At 38.3% G+C, this 18331-nt stretch overlaps 2 protein-coding genes across 5 annotated transcripts in view; one reads left to right on the forward strand and one right to left on the reverse strand.

Moving 5' to 3' along the window:
• Positions 1-18331, reverse strand: part of lrba (LPS-responsive vesicle trafficking, beach and anchor containing) — a 167748-nt gene that overhangs the window by 60001 nt on the left and 89416 nt on the right. For both annotated transcript variants that reach the window (XM_060864169.1, XM_060864168.1), the window contains exons 38-40: positions 17259-17380; positions 7482-7616; positions 5067-5203 (exon numbers count right to left, since the gene is read on the reverse strand). In XM_060864169.1, the coding sequence (XP_060720152.1) occupies positions 5067-5203; positions 7482-7616; positions 17259-17380 (394 nt within the window). The remainder of the gene's footprint in view (positions 1-5066; positions 5204-7481; positions 7617-17258; positions 17381-18331) is intronic.
• On the forward strand, positions 1192-10891 carry mab21l2 (mab-21-like 2). 3 transcript variants are annotated; one of them, XR_009647956.1, is made up of 2 exons: positions 1192-3553; positions 10667-10891. XR_009647956.1 is itself a non-coding variant. In XM_060864171.1 (2 exons), exon 2 carries the CDS (start codon positions 1701-1703, stop codon positions 2778-2780), a length of 1080 nt encoding a protein of 359 aa, XP_060720154.1. In that variant the 5' UTR covers positions 1192-1392; positions 1633-1700; the 3' UTR covers positions 2781-3739. The 3 variants fall into 3 exon arrangements, 2 of the variants coding, with proteins under 2 accessions (XP_060720154.1, XP_060720153.1); XM_060864171.1 differs by lacking the exon at positions 10667-10891 and having other exon boundaries at positions 1192-1392; positions 1633-3739; XM_060864170.1 differs by lacking the exon at positions 10667-10891 and having other exon boundaries at positions 1192-1392; positions 1639-3739.

Consider the following 18331-nt stretch of genomic DNA (forward strand, 5'->3'; position numbering starts at 1 on the left):
ACGGGGTTATAATGCGTAATGAGGTAACTGTGTTGCAGCCTATTAAACACACACAGCGGGAATGGGGGGGGGGGGCAGGTTTAGAAATAATAATAATAAAAAACAAACAAACAAACAAACAAACAAAAAAATAAATAAATAAATAATAAAAAAAATATATTGATATTAAAATAAAGTGTATTAAATATTAATATACGGATAATTATAATTTGCGCACCTTGATTCGTTTCTTTTTTTTAAACAATAATCTCCAGGCTACAGTTGTAGAAGCAATAATTCACGTGTTTATGAAATATTAATTATGGTTTATTAAAATGCACGTCGTGTCTGTATAAAGAGAACACGAGCGACACGAGACACGACACTGAGCACGTGAATCAATTCGATCTAAATAAAAGTGCAGACAAAAAACAAACAAAATAAATGTAGTAAATTAAGAACTAGGAAAAACTGTAGTAATAATAATAATAATAATAATAATAATAATAATAAAATAGAAGAAATATAAAACCAAGAAAAATCTAAAAATAAAAGTCTAACTAAAATAATAAAATAATAAAATAATAATAAATAAAAATAAAACAAATAAACAGATACAACTAACGTTCATTTATTGGTATTTTTATAATAATAATAATAATAATAATAATAATAATAATAATAATAATAATAATAATAATAATAATACAGACAAATAAATAAATACATCTAAATATTATATTTTAAAACAAAATACCCACCTAATCACTACCAAAGGAGAACTTTATTTAGAAATAAATTAATTAATTCATTAATGACGCAAATCGGAACAGAAGCCCGGCGCGAGCGCGCGACACAGAATAGAATTATTATTTATTTCCCCTTTATAAGGGAGAGAAAAAAACACGAGTTCCACTTCACGCGCTCCTCCTGTTCAATGTGCGCTCGCGCTCAGGACCGGGAGACTTTTGAACACCGAAGAGGTGGATGGGGGGTGGTGGGGTTTAAGGGCGGAGTCGTGTGCATTCCCATTTCTCTCCCCACTACAAACACACACACACACACACACACACACACACACCCCACCATGCATAATGCGTCCTGATTGGTCAGAGAAATACGGAGGCGCCTCTGATTGGCAGGATGTTCAGGTCCGGCCCTCGGTTTCTGTCCGGGATTCGAGGCTTCAGCTAAAAGGCCATTCATGAGGTTCGGCATTCCTGCAGAACGGAGGAGACGGAGGAGACACGCACGCGCACACACACACACGCGCGCGAACACACTCGTTCAGAGATGACACACTGACACGCAGCGCTGCTCTGAGGCGTCTTCTACTTCTTCTTTAGTTAGAGTCTGGAGCAGCTTTAACACACTGCATCTCTCCTGAAGGACGCTCACACCCTTCACACACAGGTGCAAAAACTTCTGATTTTTATTTGTTTTCTTGGAAGTTTTTTGGCCTCTTGCTACACACACACACAAACACACACAAACACACACACACAAACTTCCATCCATTTTAGGTGCATTTTTTATTTTCATCTTTTCCAGTCAGACACCCACTGGTTCTGCGTAGCTTTTTCTTACTTTCTCTTCTTTTCTTTCTTTATTTTATTTACTACCAAACATTTTTTGGCTTTGGGATCTGCCCAGTTAAAGCGTTGGATCCGTCGGCGTACTGCGATCCTCCTCCGGTGTTCGGCCCGGACCTCTGCCCCAACATGATCGCTGCTCAGGCGAAGCTGGTCTACCAGCTCAACAAATACTACAACGAGCGGTGCCAATCACGCAAGGCGGCCATCGCCAAGACCATCCGCGAGGTGTGTAAGGTCGTATCAGACGTCCTGAAGGAGGTGGAGGTACAGGAGCCGCGATTCATCAGCTCTCTGAGTGAGATCGACGCACGCTACGAGGGCCTCGAGGTAATCTCACCTCATGAGTTTGAGGTCGTGCTCTACCTCAACCAGATGGGCGTCTTTAATTTTGTGGACGATGGCTCGTTGCCAGGCTGCGCTGTCCTGAAGCTCAGCGATGGGAGAAAGCGAAGCATGTCTCTCTGGGTCGAGTTTATAACCGCCTCGGGGTATCTGTCAGCGCGAAAGATCCGATCGAGATTCCAGACTCTGGTGGCGCAGGCGGTGGACAAGTGCAGCTACCGTGACTCCGTCAAGATGGTGGCCGATACAAGCGAGGTGAAGCTGCGGATCCGGGAGCGTTACGTAGTGCAGATCACTCCGGCCTTTAAGTGCACCGGAATCTGGCCCCGGAGTGCTGCTCAGTGGCCTCCTCCACACATCCCGTGGCCCGGACCGAACCGGGTCGCCGAGGTCAAAGCTGAAGGATTTAATCTACTCTCGAAAGAATGTTACACATTAGCAGGAAAGCAAAGCTCGGCCGAGAGCGATGCCTGGGTCCTGCAGTTCGCAGAGGCAGAAAACCGGCTGCTGATGTCTGGCTGCAGGAAGAAGTGTCTGTCGGTTTTAAAAACGCTCCGTGACAGGCACTTGGAGCTGCCAGGCCAGCCGCTCAATGGCTACCACATGAAGACGCTGCTGCTGTACGAGTGCGAGAAGCACCCGCGTGAGAGCGACTGGGATGAGGCGAGCCTCGGAGATCGCATCAACGGCGTCCTGCTGCAGCTCGTCTCCTGTCTACAATGCCGCCGGTGTCCTCACTACTTCCTCCCCAACCTTGATTTATTTCAGGGCAAAGCGACGTCAGCCCTCGAGGCAGCCGCCAAGCAGACCTGGAGGCTCGCGAGGGAGATCCTGACCAACGCTAAGAGCCTGGACAAACTCTGAACTCTAAAAATAAATGAACTCAATTAACTCGAAACAAAAGACATGAGAACGGTGAAAAAAAGAGAGATCTGTAACCACGCCTGGAAAAAATCAACCAACAAACAAGACCTAGAAACTCACAAGAGAAATTCTGAGCCGTGACAAAAGCCAGGACCGACTTGAATAAACAAAAACATGCAGAGTCACCAAACTCGAACAATTTACAAAGACACAAACGGGGGAAAAAATACGTGAGACTCACAAGTCTCAAATCCAAGAGCCTGAATAAACTCTGGAAGAAAAAGAAAAAACAAGGTCTGGACAAATCTGCAGCACCCTGGAAAAACTTTAGAAAACAAAGTAAAGCTAAGAGCGAAGAGACTTCCAGGAAGAAATCCTGGACAAAAGAAATCCACAGTAAATAAAAACGAAATCTAATGATGAGGCACGATGAAGATGACTAAAGTTTCACAAAAACTTTTTTCCCCATCAGGACATTTTACAGCAGCGAAAATAAATAATAAACTTCACATTTCATTTTAACGTCATGACCTTTTTAACATCAAGTCGACGGCCTGGACAAAAGTGTAAAATAAAAACAATAATAATAATAATATTTAAAAAATTAAAAATAAAAAATCAATGAAGATTTGAAAAGAGAACCTCTGCAGACATACGAACACTCCAGACTTTTATTTTCACTGAAAGTGGACTTAAAGGAGTCGAACCATGAGAAAGGTTTCAGCCGAGACGCAAACGGGACATTATGAGAGGAGAAAAAAATAAGAGCGAAGGTACATTTTTTAACGTCATAACGTCTGCTTTAAATCTTTTCTTTTTTCACAAAGTGAAATTGTTTTTATTTAATTAACATGCACAATATCTTTCATTGCTTTAATGTTTTTTTTATTGTAGCGTGCCAAGTTTTTCATTTTATGTGTCTAAAAATGAAATGTTAATAAAAATGATATTAAAACTTAGCAACTGTTGTTGTATGTTAATAATAATAATAATAATAATAATAATAATAATAATAATTTGTCCAATTTATCCAATAATCCAAAAAATCTACAAAAATGTTTAATATTTAACTATGAAATCATCATTATTATTATTATTATTATTATTATTATTAAAATTAATTAAAGTTATTAATCAAGCATTAACAACTAACTAACCAGTCATTTAACACAATATATAATATAATTATTAATCTGTGAGTAGATATAATGTAATAGATATACGGTTGTCATAGCGATCTCTGTATACACTCGCTTTAATGTGCGCTCCTTACAGTCCAGAACAAAACGCTTAAAACAGACTTTATATAAAACATTTATTATATTTTTTTTACACTTAAAATTATTCTATATAAATTTTCTATATAAATCACTTAGAAATCAATTTTTTTTCACAAACACTCATCTCCAGCACGAAGAGACACGCAGCTACTGTACTTTCTAATTAATCCTAATAAATATAACAGAAATATAGCAACGGAAAAAAAGATTTCATATAAAACCTAATAAAACTTTTCACTCGTTTGAACTCAAGAATAAAATAAATAAATAAATAAATAAATAAATAAAACCTTTTTTTTTACTTTCCTAACAGTTAAAAATATTTTTGAACCAAAACCTTTTTGAGGCAAATTTCTTATAAAAAAAAAAAAATGCTTAAAAAATAATTGTACAAATAATAAAGGCTCTGATTAGTCGACTAAAATTAAACTAACTTGATTTTTAAAAAAATAAATAAAATAATAATGATAGATCTCACTGGTGATGGGGTTATAATTGGAAATTATTATTTTAATAAAAAATTAATAAAATAATAATAAATATTATTATTAAAATAAAAATAAAAATATATATATTGTTATTATTATTCTTAATATCATTATTACTATTATTAGCATGCATGTGTGTATCGTATCTAGTGCACTCCATCCACACTATCTAGTGCTAGTGAGCAGGAAGTGTGCAATGACCCAGTGGCCTGAATCTCAATTTCCCGCTGAAGGAATGTTTGTAAAAGTGAATTCCAAGTGACGATGATTGGCTTTACAAAAACAGACCAATCAGAAACTCTGATTCTACACACACACACACACACCACAGAATCCTAACATAGACTCATTATAATCACACACTGCACTTCTTCCTTTTTATTTCCATCCATCTCTCAGGCACTGTATTTTCTTCAGATATTTTTGTGTGTGTGTGTGTGTGTGTGTGTGTGTGAGTGAAAGAGAGAGAGAGAGAGAGAGAGAGAGAGAGAGAGAGAGAGAGAGAGAGAGAGTCTCACCTTGGGGTCGATGCTTTTGAAGCTTGCCTCGTCTTCGTCCACCTCAAAGTAAAGCTCATGAGCCGTGATGGACAGAGTTCCTTTCATGACGAGTGCAGGAGAGACCAGTTCAGCTACTGTGCTGAGAGACACTGTGCCTACACACACACACACACACACACAAATCAGAAACAGCATATGTATATGGATATATTGTTGCGTTATGTATACATGCCTCAGTGTTAGTGTTCCTTAGTGTTAGTGTTCCTTAGTATTCATGTTCCTCAGTGTTAGTGCTCCTCAGTGTTAGCGCTCCTCAGTGTTAGCGCTCCTCAGTGTTAGCGCTCCTCAGTGTTAGCGCTCCTCAGTATTCATGTTCCTCAGTGTTAGTGCTCCTCAGTGTTAGTGCTCCTCAGTGTTAGTGTTCCTTAGTGTTAGTGCTCCTCAGTGTTAATACTCCTTAGTATTCATGTTCCTCAGTGTTAGTGCTCCTCAGTGTTAGTGTTCCTCAGTGTTAGTGCTCCTTAGTATTCATGTTCCTCAGTGTTAGTGTTCCTCAGTGTTAGTGCTCCTCTGTGTTCATGTTCCTCAGTGTTAGTGCTCCTCAGTGTTAGCGGTCCTCAGTGTTAGCGCTCCTTAGTATTCATGTTCCTCAGTGTTAGCGCTCCTCAGTGTTCATGTTCCTCAGTGTTAGTGCTCCTCAGTGTTCGTGCTCCTCAGTGTTAGCGCTCCTCAGTGTTAGCGCTCCTCAGTGTTAGCGCTCATGTTCATGTTTCATGTTCTTTAGTGTTGTGTCCTTCAGTGTTGGTGTTCCCTAGTGTTAGTCCTCCTCAGGTTGTTGTAAGTCTGTGTGGGTGTGTGTGTGTCACACTCATTATAACTACACACTCGTTACAATCATAACACATACTCATAACTACACACTCGTCACAATCCTAACACACACTTATTAAAACTACACACTCATTATAACTACATACTCATTACAATCCTAACACACACTCATTATAACTACATACTCATTACAATCCTAACTACACACTCATCACATCCTAACACACACTCATTATAACTAAACTACACACTCATCACAATCCTAACACACACTCATTATAACTACACACTCATTACAATCCTAACACACACTCATTATAACTACACACTCATTACAATCTTAACTACACACTCATCACATCCTAACACACATTCTAACTACACACTCATCACAATCCTAACACACACTCATTATAACTACACACTCATCACAATCCTAACACACACTAATTATAACTACATACTCATTACAATCCTAACACACACTCATTATAACTACACACTCATCACATCCTAACACACACTCATTATAACTACACACTCATCACATCCTAACACACACTCATTATAACTACACACTCATCACATCCTAACACACACTTATTATAACTACACACTGGTTACAATCTCTCTCTCTCTCACACACACTCACAATCACACAAAAGGACAACGTATTTGCAGTATTGTTTGCTGTAATATGAATTTGTTTAAAAATCTAGCTGTTGAAATAATATTTCCTATAAATGCAGCACATTTACTAATTTATTATTTGATCAATTTGTTTCATTTCGTTTAAACAAACAAACAAACAAATAAATACATAAATGTTACACAGGTTTCCCTCCCACACACTCACTTCATAAATTCTTCCGTCCGGGATAATGAGAGAAGGAAAGAAAGAATGATGAAGGGATGGAGTAAAGGAAGGAGAACTATCTGGATTTCTGATCAATTTGGATCATTTTTATTGATAATTTTAAATTCTTAAATTTAAATTAAACACTAAACAAAACGAATGTAAATGAATGAAAATGTTAAGCTTCATTTACAAAGAGTAGAGAATGTGAATGTAAATCTGCTCACGTCCTTGTTTCACTCTCAGACTCTCACTAGAATAACCAGCACAAATGGAATTTGTAATCTGTTTTAAAAACACAACACCATCGTGCTTAGTGAGGAAAAATAAAACCCCTCGAGCTCTGGACATGCGTGTTGATTCGAGACTTTGCAGCTCCGATCGTGCTCGTCTTTACGCAATGCTTCAGTTTCTGCCTGAATGACCTTATGGTTTGGGCTGCGATTTGGGATGCAGCCGCTCCTACAGATTTAGTGATCGGGTCTGTTATTTGGGACACGGCTGCTCTCGTATAATGAGTGCATAAGTAACTAAACAAACAAACAAACAAACAAATAAATAAATGTTACACAGGTTTCCCTCCCACACACTCACTTCATAAAGGAAGGAGGGAAGGAAGGAAAGAATGATGAAGGGATGGAGTAAAGGAAAGAGAACTATCTGGATTTCTGATTAGATGCTGATCAAGGCTGTGTGTGTGTGTGTGTGTGTGTGTGTGTGTGTGTGCGTGCGTGTGTGTTAGTCACCTGTGAGACTGTCCAGCTCTTTCTCCTCCAGAGATGAGATGGTCTCATCGTCTCCCTCCGTTAGACTCTCTGAGCTCTGAGTCCTCGCCGTGTCTTTCCCGAGCTGTTGTCCCTTCAGCACGTCGTCCTCCGGAGCTGCACGAACACGATGACACAAAAACACAACAACATTCTTTTTTTTTTCATATCAATATTTTATTTTGAAAATAAACAAGCAAAATAAATCAGTTTGGATAATTTAAATAAATAAAATAATAATTTAAAAATAAGCTTTAAAAAACATTGATATTAATTTTACTTTCTAACTAATCGTAATTAATAATTAATTTAGTTTTTTTTAATTAGCTTTTCATTTTTTTTCTTTACGTTTTTAGTGATTAATTACGCTGCTAAGTATCTCCGCTGCTAAGAACCCGGAAAAAAAGGTATAAATATTTAATTCTGAGTTGAACAAAATAGTAATAAATAATAACAATATTTAAAGACATTATTTATATCATGATGAATTAATCTCTTATTAAGAAAAATAAAACAAACAAAGTAGAAAATGTCACGTTTGGGTGGAAATATTTCTGTAAACGTGACATTTTATTATTTTTATAAATGTGGAACATGAAGATTTTATTACAGATTAATCCTGTGTTTATATCTGAGCTAAAATACAGTGTGTGAGCCGATATTGCACTCGGCATGTGTGTGTGTGTGTGTGTGTGTGTGTGTGTGTTCTGCTGCTGTTTACACACCGAGTCGTTTCGCCTCACGTTAAAAGAAAAGATCATTAGAAACACAGAGACGAGTGAAAGCTCAGACCTTCAGCAGCTCACGTCGCTTCTTCTCTTCTCTTATTTTCTATCCTTCTTTCTCTCTTTTTTTCTCCTTTTGCCCGCTCACCTTTTCATTTATTTTCAAAAACAGAAAAAAACTCACTCTCTCATTTTCTCTCAAAATTCAATAAAAGAAAATAAACAATAAAAGAAAGGAAAATAAACCTTTCGCTAATCTTCTGTGTCGTGTTTTATTTTAACGTCCATCTGTAATCGTCTCGTTTATTATATTCTCAGGTTTTATCTTTTCTCTGAGAAAACCTTCACCTCTCTACTTCTCTACGACCGCTCGTTTTCTTCTTTTACCGAAACACACACACACACGATTAAATTATTTTTTCTTTCTTCTCTCTCATTTTTATTCAATCTTTCTCACTCTTTTTTTCACTACTTTCTTTTTGCTTCTTTATTTAAAAAGAATTTAAATTCATTTCTTCCTTCTCTTTTATTTCTCTTTGTTCTTTCCTTTCCTCTTTCCTCTTCTTTTATTTTCTAGTTTTTCTTTTTGATTCTTCTTCTCACCTTCTTTCCCCTTTTCACCCATTATTCCCTTCCCTCCATTTCTTGTTCTTCTTTTCCTTTTTAGTTTAGATTTTTCCCTCCTCTTTTGTCTCGCTTCAGATTTCTTTGAAATGGAATCACACACACAAAAAACCCACAACCAAAAACCAACAAACAAAAAAAAAAACTCTTTACTTCTGTCCATCTCTCTCTCTCTCCACCTGACTGCACAGTGCAGAGAGAATCATCTGTGCACATTTACAGACGGCTGTGTTTCCGATCCAGTGTCTAGAGAAAGGACAGAAATGTGACCATCCCGCTTCGTAGCGCACTAATATATTCGACACTGTGACCTTTAAGCTTTCTCTTTGTTCTCTCTCTATTTTTTCTCTATAAACAAATATATATTTGCATTTGGAAACGTATGAAATGCGACCTGCTCACTCACTTACTTCATAGTGTGCACTTTATAGCCACTCGATATCTACGACTCTCTCTCTCTCGCTCTCTCTCTCTCTCTCTCTCTCTCTCTACACATCACCTGAGGGCGTGCGGTGTTGTCGGGGGAAGGAGGCAGCGAGGGGAGCGAGTGGCGGTGGAAAAGTGCGCCCTTGCGATGATATTTAGACGCTCTTCCTGTAATTACGTTTCCCCCGGAGAGTTCGCAGTTAGCAGCGGTGAAATCGCTACCAGCTTCCTAATACGTACCACATGCACATCTCTCTCTCTCTCTCTGTGTGTGTGTGTGTGTGTGTGTGTGTGTGTGTGTGAGAGAGAGAGAGAGAGAGAGAGAGAGAGAAAGAAACGATGAGCAGTCCAAGTTTAACATTAAAAAACTCGATATTCTCTTCTTGATTGTTTACGTCGATGTCGTACGAGCGTGTGGGAGTGAACGAGACTCGCGGATCTCCCATGATGCACTGCGGAAAACATTTTAACACCGAAGTACTTTTCCTGTTCGACTTCAAGTATCTTAATAAAAATGGAAAAGATTATTATAAGAAAGATTATGTTAGTCAGAAACGTCTTCATTATTGACGCGTGTTTTTAACACTACACTGAACACGTTTGCACTCCGTATAAATAAACGTCTGATGTTGTGTCTGTGAGTCTGATCTATAGTGAGGACTCTGTTGTTCTTTCAGTGTGTTTTAGACGTGTGTTTTGTCCCTCTGTTGATGATCTTACACTGAATTTTAGTGTTGAAGAGAAATCTGAGCTGCTTTTTAGATGAACAAACACTTGGAGTGTCTCAGAGAGTAGAAATGGGTTTGATATCAACATTTACTCTACAAACATCTTTGTGCATCAAACATCAAACGAACAAAAACATATTCATCTAAAATTTGTTTTAAAATGTAAGAATTAGAAAAGATCTCTGGGGTCTGATGACTAAAACACAGACGGACTCAGTGTTGATTTAAAGAATTTTAAAGATTATTTCTTCTTTTAATTTAATTTTATTATTTTATAAGATTCTCTATTTATCTTTTTTAATCCTTTCTTTTTGTTTTATTAAAGTAAACAGGACAAAATAAACTCTCGCATCTAGTCTCCCCTTTTACTTTTTTACTACACACACACACACATAGACTCACATGCACACACACGGATGCACGCACACACACATATATACACACACACGCACATACACACACATATATATACTGTACACACTCACACATACACACACACACAGGCGCGTGTGCGCACACACACACATATATATATACATACATATATATATATATATATATATATATATATATATATATATATATATATATATATATACACACATACTTTGCTCATTTTCAGAAATATATATATATTTTTTTAAATCGCTTTTTCATTTTCTAGGAACAAGAGCGTAAACACAACAAAATCTCACTGAGTGAAAAACGGAGTGAATGCAGCCTCTGAACTCCTGTTACTTCAGTTACTTCAGACTCGTTGTGACCTTGTTGTGACCTCCATGACGTTTGGACCGAATCCTGTTCATCTGTGATGATTATCTACAAATCCTGTAAACACTCTTAAATCCTCTGGATCACAGCAAGTCTCAGATCAGACTATTTTCACTGAGAACACAAAGTAACAGTTTCAGGACTTTGGAAATATCTTGGTGTGTTTAAATTAGTGGGTTTGTCATCTGCAGGTTTCCCAAAATAGTCTCCATACACACAGGAAGTGAATAGTTATAGCAAAATGTCTTCCAAAAGCTTCGTAATTAATCTTTAATTACGAAGCTTTTATCAGAAGAAAAGACTGAAATTATTCTTAGGAATCAGTGTGTGTGTGTGCATGGGTGTGTGTGTGTGTATACGTGTATGTATACACACACACACACACACACACACACACACACACACTATATATATATATATATACACATACACACACACACACACACACTCACTGGTATGTATATACGTGTGTGTATACGTGTGTGTGAATATATGTATATTTATGTGTGTGTTTAAAATGTACTGCATTTTCACTCAAACACACACAGATGAACTCACACATATGCAGATTAGAAACACATGCAGAAAAACTAAGAAGAAATAAAAACTGTCTCTGTAAATTATTTATTAGCGCTCGTTATTAGCGATGCCGCTCGGCTTTGTGAAACGGAGCACAGCCGACACTTAAAAACAAACTCACACGTCTGATTTTAACTCTGGAAAACGCGTATAAATTTTTTTTAGCAATTTAAAAAACCTCCAATTTAAGAGGTCGGTTAATAATCAGAAGATGATAACCAGCTGCCGAGGCTTTTCTTCTTTATTCCTCAAAACTACGGAAAAACAAAACACTCGTTACACAGAGCTCGCGCACGAGTCCGTACGGGATTTTTTTTCTTTCCTATGAGCCAGACGTGATTTAAACAGTAAATAATCCCATGCTAATCAGGAAGCAGGGATTTTCCACAATTTTCCTGAAGTGGAGAAAAGAAAGTGTGCTTTAGGAAAAAGAGAGCAGAAATATATCCTCTCATCAGGGAGGAAAAAACAACCACCAAATAAACACAGCAACGTCCGGATTATAAAAATAAGAAAGAAAGAAACTTAGTAACATCAAAGTCCAGAAGGAAATAAACACTTTAGGAGGCAAATAATCTACAACAGTAGCTGGTGACACACACACACACACACACACTTTTGACCAATCAGAATCCAGAACTGTGCACCACGGTGGTCAACACTGCAGAAATAATTCACTAAGAAAGTGAAAACATTCACACAATAAACAACGACGAAACTCACTGATTTGATTCGGACCGGTATGATGGGTGTGGCCTAATATTCTAATGAGAATGTTTGATTGACAGGCCTACGCGGTGCATGACAATCACTGCCTGGTTCATTATTCCGATTCTGTGCTCTGGAGGTTAGTAGAGCTTGTTAGAACACAAGATTATCATGCTAGATTAGTACGCTAGGTTAGGGTTAACTCACTAGCTTAGTATGATAGGTTAGCAAGCCTAGGGTAGCACACTAAATCAGAACACTAGGTTAGAATGCTGGTTAGGAAGCTAGATTAAGATGCTAGGTTAGCAAACCAAGTTACTACGGTTAAAACACTAGGTTAGTACACTAGATTAAAACACTAGGTTAGTACACTAGATTAAAACACTAGGTTAGTACACTAGATTAAAACACTAGATTAGTACACTAGATTAAAACACTAGGTTAGTACACTAGATTAAAACACTATTTTAGTACACTAGAATGCTAGGTTAGTGCACTAGATTAAAATACTAGGTTAGTACACTAGAATGCTAGGTTAGTACACTAGATTAAAACACTAGGTTAGTACACTAGATTGCTAGGTTAGTACACTAGATTAAAACACTAGGTTAGTGCACTAGATTAAACCAATAGGTTAGTGCACTAGATTAAAACACTAGGTTAGTTAACTAGGTTAGTACACTAGAATGCTAGGTTAGTACACTAGATTAAAACACTAGGTTAGTACACTAGAATGCTAGGTTAGTACACTAGATTAAAACACTAGGTTAGTGCACTAGGTTAGTACACTAGAATGCTAGGTTAGTACACTAGAATGCTAGGTTAGTACACTAGATTAAAACACTAGGTTAGTGCACTAGGTTAGTACACTAAATTGATAGGTTAGTACACTAGATTAAAACACTAGGTTAGAGCACTAGGTTAGTACACTAGATTAAACTAATAGGTTAGTACACTAGAATGCTACGTTAGGACACTAAGTTAGTATCTTTGTCAAAGTCTGATGCTTTTCCATCCATGTGTCTATATATAGTGTGTGTAATACTGACTGCTGACTCGGCAGCACAACTGGAAATTCAGTACACAGTTCTGCAGGCATGCTGCATTCTCTCACTACTGCACACGCTCTTACGGAAGATTCCCACTTCCTGTTTAGCGTGGGATTTACCACAGCGCCTGGCATGCAGCTCGTGTGTGCACACATTCAGACACCGACTTTCCTCAAACAGTTTGTTCAGTGGCTTCATTCACCCAAATTCATAAACACACACACACACACACACACACACACACACACACACACACATTAAATCAACTTCCTGCCCCTTCACGGCTCGAATGCTCGTTTGTATGCACCTGGAGGCCGAGCAATTACACTGTCAGAATTAACAAACGAGTTTTTAACAAGAGCATAACCGTGTATGTGTGTGTGTGTGTGTGTCAGTCACAGGAATATACACATCTTTCGCTCTTTGTGTATTTACTCTAAACAGAAAAAATGGAGCTTTATAGCCATAAATATAAACGTCCAGTCTGCAGGGTGTAAATCTCACCGTCGTTTCCTCACCACCGATGAATGATCACAATTGTGTGTGTGTGAGTGTGTGTGTTTAAGGTTCCACAAACTAGTCTGAAACTTGGCAGATCCAATGATGTGGATCAAATATGTTACAGGCCTAAGACACAGTAACGCTATTAAACAAAAATAAAGAAAAAAAATGAAAAGAAAACATAAATAAATAAATAAATAAACAAACAAACAAACACAGAAAACAAAACAGTAGAAAAAATACAAACAGAAAAATTTTAAAGTTAAATAAAAAAAAAGAAAAAGCTGAATAAATATTTTTAAATGTAATAAAAAGTAAAAAATAAAAGAAAGGAAAAATATTTTTAAATTACTATAAATAATAGCTAACTTCTAAAGCATCTACTGAACATCATACACACATTTTTTTTTCCTTCTTCTTTTCGTCCTTACCACAAACACACACTTTTTACCCCTCACGTCATGTGAGAATCAGGTCCAGATCTGACCTTTGACCTTTGTTTAAAAAACGTGAGAGTCTGTCACTCGACTTCCTCTGCTAATTTAGGGTCATTTAACACACACACGTCAACGTCATGCAGACGTCTCTCTGACCGGGGTGTGTGTGTGTGTGTGTGTGTGTGTGTGTGTGTGTGTGTGTGTGTGTAACGAGCCAGGAGTAATTACACTTTCTGTTTGACACTAAATACAGCCGTATTAAAGCTTTTAACGTGTTTAACGTGTCTGGGAGATGGCGGAGGTCGTCATCCTCGTCATATTTGTTTTATGAAATTTCAGAGTAAATGATTGCAAATCGCACTCGGTTCCCTTTCAGCTCTGTTTCAGTGTCAGGGAAGGAAATAAAAATTCAATCGAACACGTCAGTTTAATGAGCTCAAGAAAAGGCAAGAGAAAACAGTCCAGAAGAAAAGAAAGCTTGTTTTTCTAGAAGTTATTCTAGCGCTGCATGAATGAAGGAATTGAATTTATTGTAAATTATTATTAAAAAATAAAAATAGGTTTTTTATCAATCCAAAACAGACTTAACATTGTTCCCTGAGGAACACCTGAATGTAAAGCAGGCTAACGAATTAAGGAGAAGTGAAGAAGAAAAGAAGAATAAAAGAAAGAAAGAATAACAGAGAAAGAGTGAAACATCACAGGAAAGAAAAAAGACTAAAAACCTGAAAACAAAGGTGAAAAAAGGACAAAGAGAGAAAAGGAGGAGGGGATGAGGGACGAGTCAGTAGCCCTCAGGGCTTCAGCTGTGACTGTGAGAAATACAAAGTGTATTACATTCAGATGACTTCCACTGCTCGTTGTCTCACTGCTCATTGTCTCACTGCTCATTGTCTCACTGCTCATTTGTCTCACTGCTCCTTGTCTCACTGCTCGGTTGTCTCACTGCTCAGTTGTCTCACTGCTCGGTTGTCTCACTGCTCGTTTGTCTCACTGCTCGTTTGTCTGGCTGCTCATTTTTCTCACCGCTCATTGTCTCACTGCTGGTTGTCTCACTGCTCATTTTTCTCACCGCTCATTGTCTCACTGCTCATTGTCTGACTGCTCTTTGTCTTGCTGCTCGTTGTTTTGCTACTCGTTTGTCAACCTGCTCCTTTGTCTCACTGCTCATTGTCTCTCTCCTGGTTGTTTCACTGCTTGTTTGTCTCACTGCTCATTTGTCTCACTCCTAATTTGTCTTACTGCTCATTGTCTCACTGCTCGTTTATCTCACTGCTCATTGTCTCACTGCTCATTTGTCTTACTGCTCATTTCTCACTGCTCTTTTGTCTCACTGCTCATTTGTCTCATTGCTCGTTTGTCTCACTGCTCATTGTCTCACTGCTCGTTTGTCTCACTGCTCGTTTGTCTCACTGCTCGTTCAAAAAAAATCCAGACCATGATAATGATGATTACAGCAAACTGAAGTGAGCTTTGAAACACATCAACAAACAAAACAAACAAACAAAATTAAAAAACACTACAGATTCTCTCTCTCACTCTCTCTCTCTTCCTCTCTCTCAGAAGTTAATTACATGTTAAGAAACGTTTACTTTCCTAAAACTATATAAATGTCTCCCAAATCCTCTCTTTACACTCAGATGTGCTACATGTGGTGATGCTTCCTGAAACTATTCAAACATTTTCACAGCAGATCTTCAAACAGTATGAGAGCATTAGATAGACGATTAGGGGGCCAAGCACCGGAGGAGCTCTTAGAGTTCACTACAGATGTCGGGGCAGATGTTTATAAAATTCAGCACAGAGGTCAGCCTCAGGTACCTTCAGAACAATTTCAGTTTAAATTAACAACAGCAAGGCTCCTTGTGTTCTTCTTGCCATAACAAGCTCAAGCAGATTCCATGATTCTGGATTTTATGCCATTCCCCCCCAAACATCTTATTTCCCCCCCTCAGATTCACCTCTAGGGGGTGCTGTAATATTCATTCATTCATTTTCTACCGCTTATCCGAACTACCTCGGGTCACGGGGAGCCTGTGCCTATCTCAGGCGTCATCGGGCATCAAGGCAGGATACACCCTGGACGGAGTGCCAACCCATCGCAGGGCACACACACACTCTCATTCACTCACGCAATCACACACTATGGACAATTTTTCCAGAGATGCCAATCAACCTAACATGCATGTCTTTGGACCGGGGGAGGAAACCGGAGTACCCGGAGGAAACCCCCGAGGCGCTCAACATCATGATCCTGATTTTATGAAAAATCACAATATATGATGGGACGAATCCTTGAATTTGTAAAACAGGAAATCAGCCATTTTGCTTGTTTTTTTCTAAACTTTGTGAAATGTGAATTATTGTATTGTGATTCTACACAGAGCAAAACTATACAAAATAAACTATACATTTCTTTGATATTCAACAGTAATGTGTGAAGAGAAAGTCACCAAACAGGATGTGAGGTCATAATTCAGTGAAAACAGCCTGAAATTTAGCCACTAAGGTGTGGGCGGCCAGTGCTTGGACCCCTTAATCGCTGCTCACAGCTATTATTTAGCTAATGTTTATTAGCTTTATATATTTATTTGATTTTATAATGCGCTTTACAAATTATCTTTTTTTTTTAAAAAAAAAAAAACATTTGACTTCAGTGTTTGTTAATTAATTAATTATAGAAATACTTAATAAATAGAATTATTAATTTAAGAATTCAGTAATATAAAGGAATATTCAATAAACGTTGATTTCTATGTATGTGGGTTTTTTCAAGTTGATACAAACAGGTTAACCCAACACACACATACACACACACACACACACTCCCTACTCAGTCTCTACACACTACACCTGTCTACTCACCTGCAGCATCACACACTGACATGCAATAAAAACACAAACACACACCTAATGTTAAGACGAATTCACTAATCTAATCTAATACGACCAAATGTAATAAACAGGATTAAAGGTGAAATGTATTATGGGAAAGAGAGCGATCTGTGACTAGTGGTCTTGGCTCACTCCGAAATTAAATTGGTGTAAATGAGGTTTTTACTCAGAGTTGTGGCTCTATAAAAATTTTATAACGACCACAAGACTCATTTTTACAGCCATGTACCTGTTAACACCGAACTTCTGTGTGTGTGTGTGTGTGTGTGTGTGTGTGTGTGTGTGTGTGTGTGTGTGTATGTGTGTGTGTTCTCACCACGCTCAGCTGCAGATTTGAGTGTGGCCTCTGAGTGTGATGATCCAAAAGGATTCCTGATCATGCGACGACGTCTCCTCAGATCATCCTCCCAAAAATCCAGACGCCAAAAACACTGCTTACTGAAAAAAAAAAAAGGGGGGGGGGGGGGTGTTTAATCCTGTGAATGCTGTAATGCATGAATCAAAATCTAAGGAACTCACACACACACACTTACACACAAACTCACTTACTTACACACACACACAGACAGACACACACACAAATACATAAAGCAGGACTCCCCAGAGCTCAGTCTGTGTCAGTTTAGGTTTTTTTCTGTCTTCTCTTTCTTGTTTTCTAATCACACACACACACACACACACACACACACACACACACACACACACCCTTGGCACTAACACTATAACCTTGGACTGTGTGGTTGCTGAGGGTGAGCTAAATACATTAAACACACACACACACACTTCTGACAGAGCAATCCTTTACACACACACACAGATTTCAGACCACAGCAGGGTGCTGTTTGACATTGCAAGAATTCATCACACACACACACACACACACCATTCTTCTTTGCAATTTGCACTACTTTACCACAGAGCCTCACTAAATCACTCTTACTTTTACTGAATCCCCCTCTCTCTCTCACACACACACTCACTCACACACTCTCTCTCCTTTGCTTTCTCCCTCACTTCTCTCCCTCTCTTTCTCTCTCCCTCACTTCTCTCCCTCTCCCCCACTTCTCTCCCTCACTCTCTCTCTCTCTCTCTCCCTCGCTCTCTCTCTCTCTCCCTTGCTCTCTCCCTCACTCCCTCTCTGCTCCAGATTTGATATTTTTACTCTGAGCTTCTCACACTAAAGTGATTAGTGAGTTAAACACTAGACTCAAACCTTCCATCTAAGTCCTTCTCTCGTTTCATTCATTCTTTCCTTTCTCCCTTCACTTCTCTCCTTTCATTTCTTCCCTTCCAGCTTTCCTCCTTTCTTTCTATAGTTCTCTCCTTCTCTCTTCCATCCTTCCTCCCTATTTCATTCTTTCCTCTCTGCCGTCAATTCTCTCCTTCCAT

This window comes from Tachysurus vachellii, chromosome 2 (genome assembly GCF_030014155.1).
Source record: "Tachysurus vachellii isolate PV-2020 chromosome 2, HZAU_Pvac_v1, whole genome shotgun sequence".
Classification (NCBI taxonomy): Eukaryota; Metazoa; Chordata; class Actinopteri; order Siluriformes; family Bagridae; genus Tachysurus; species Tachysurus vachellii.

What these genes read in the sequence shown, in the direction of transcription:
- mab21l2 (XM_060864171.1), top strand. Translation starts at nt 1,701, where the DNA reads ATGATCGCTGCTCAGGCGAAGCTGGTCTACCAGCTCAACAAATACTAC.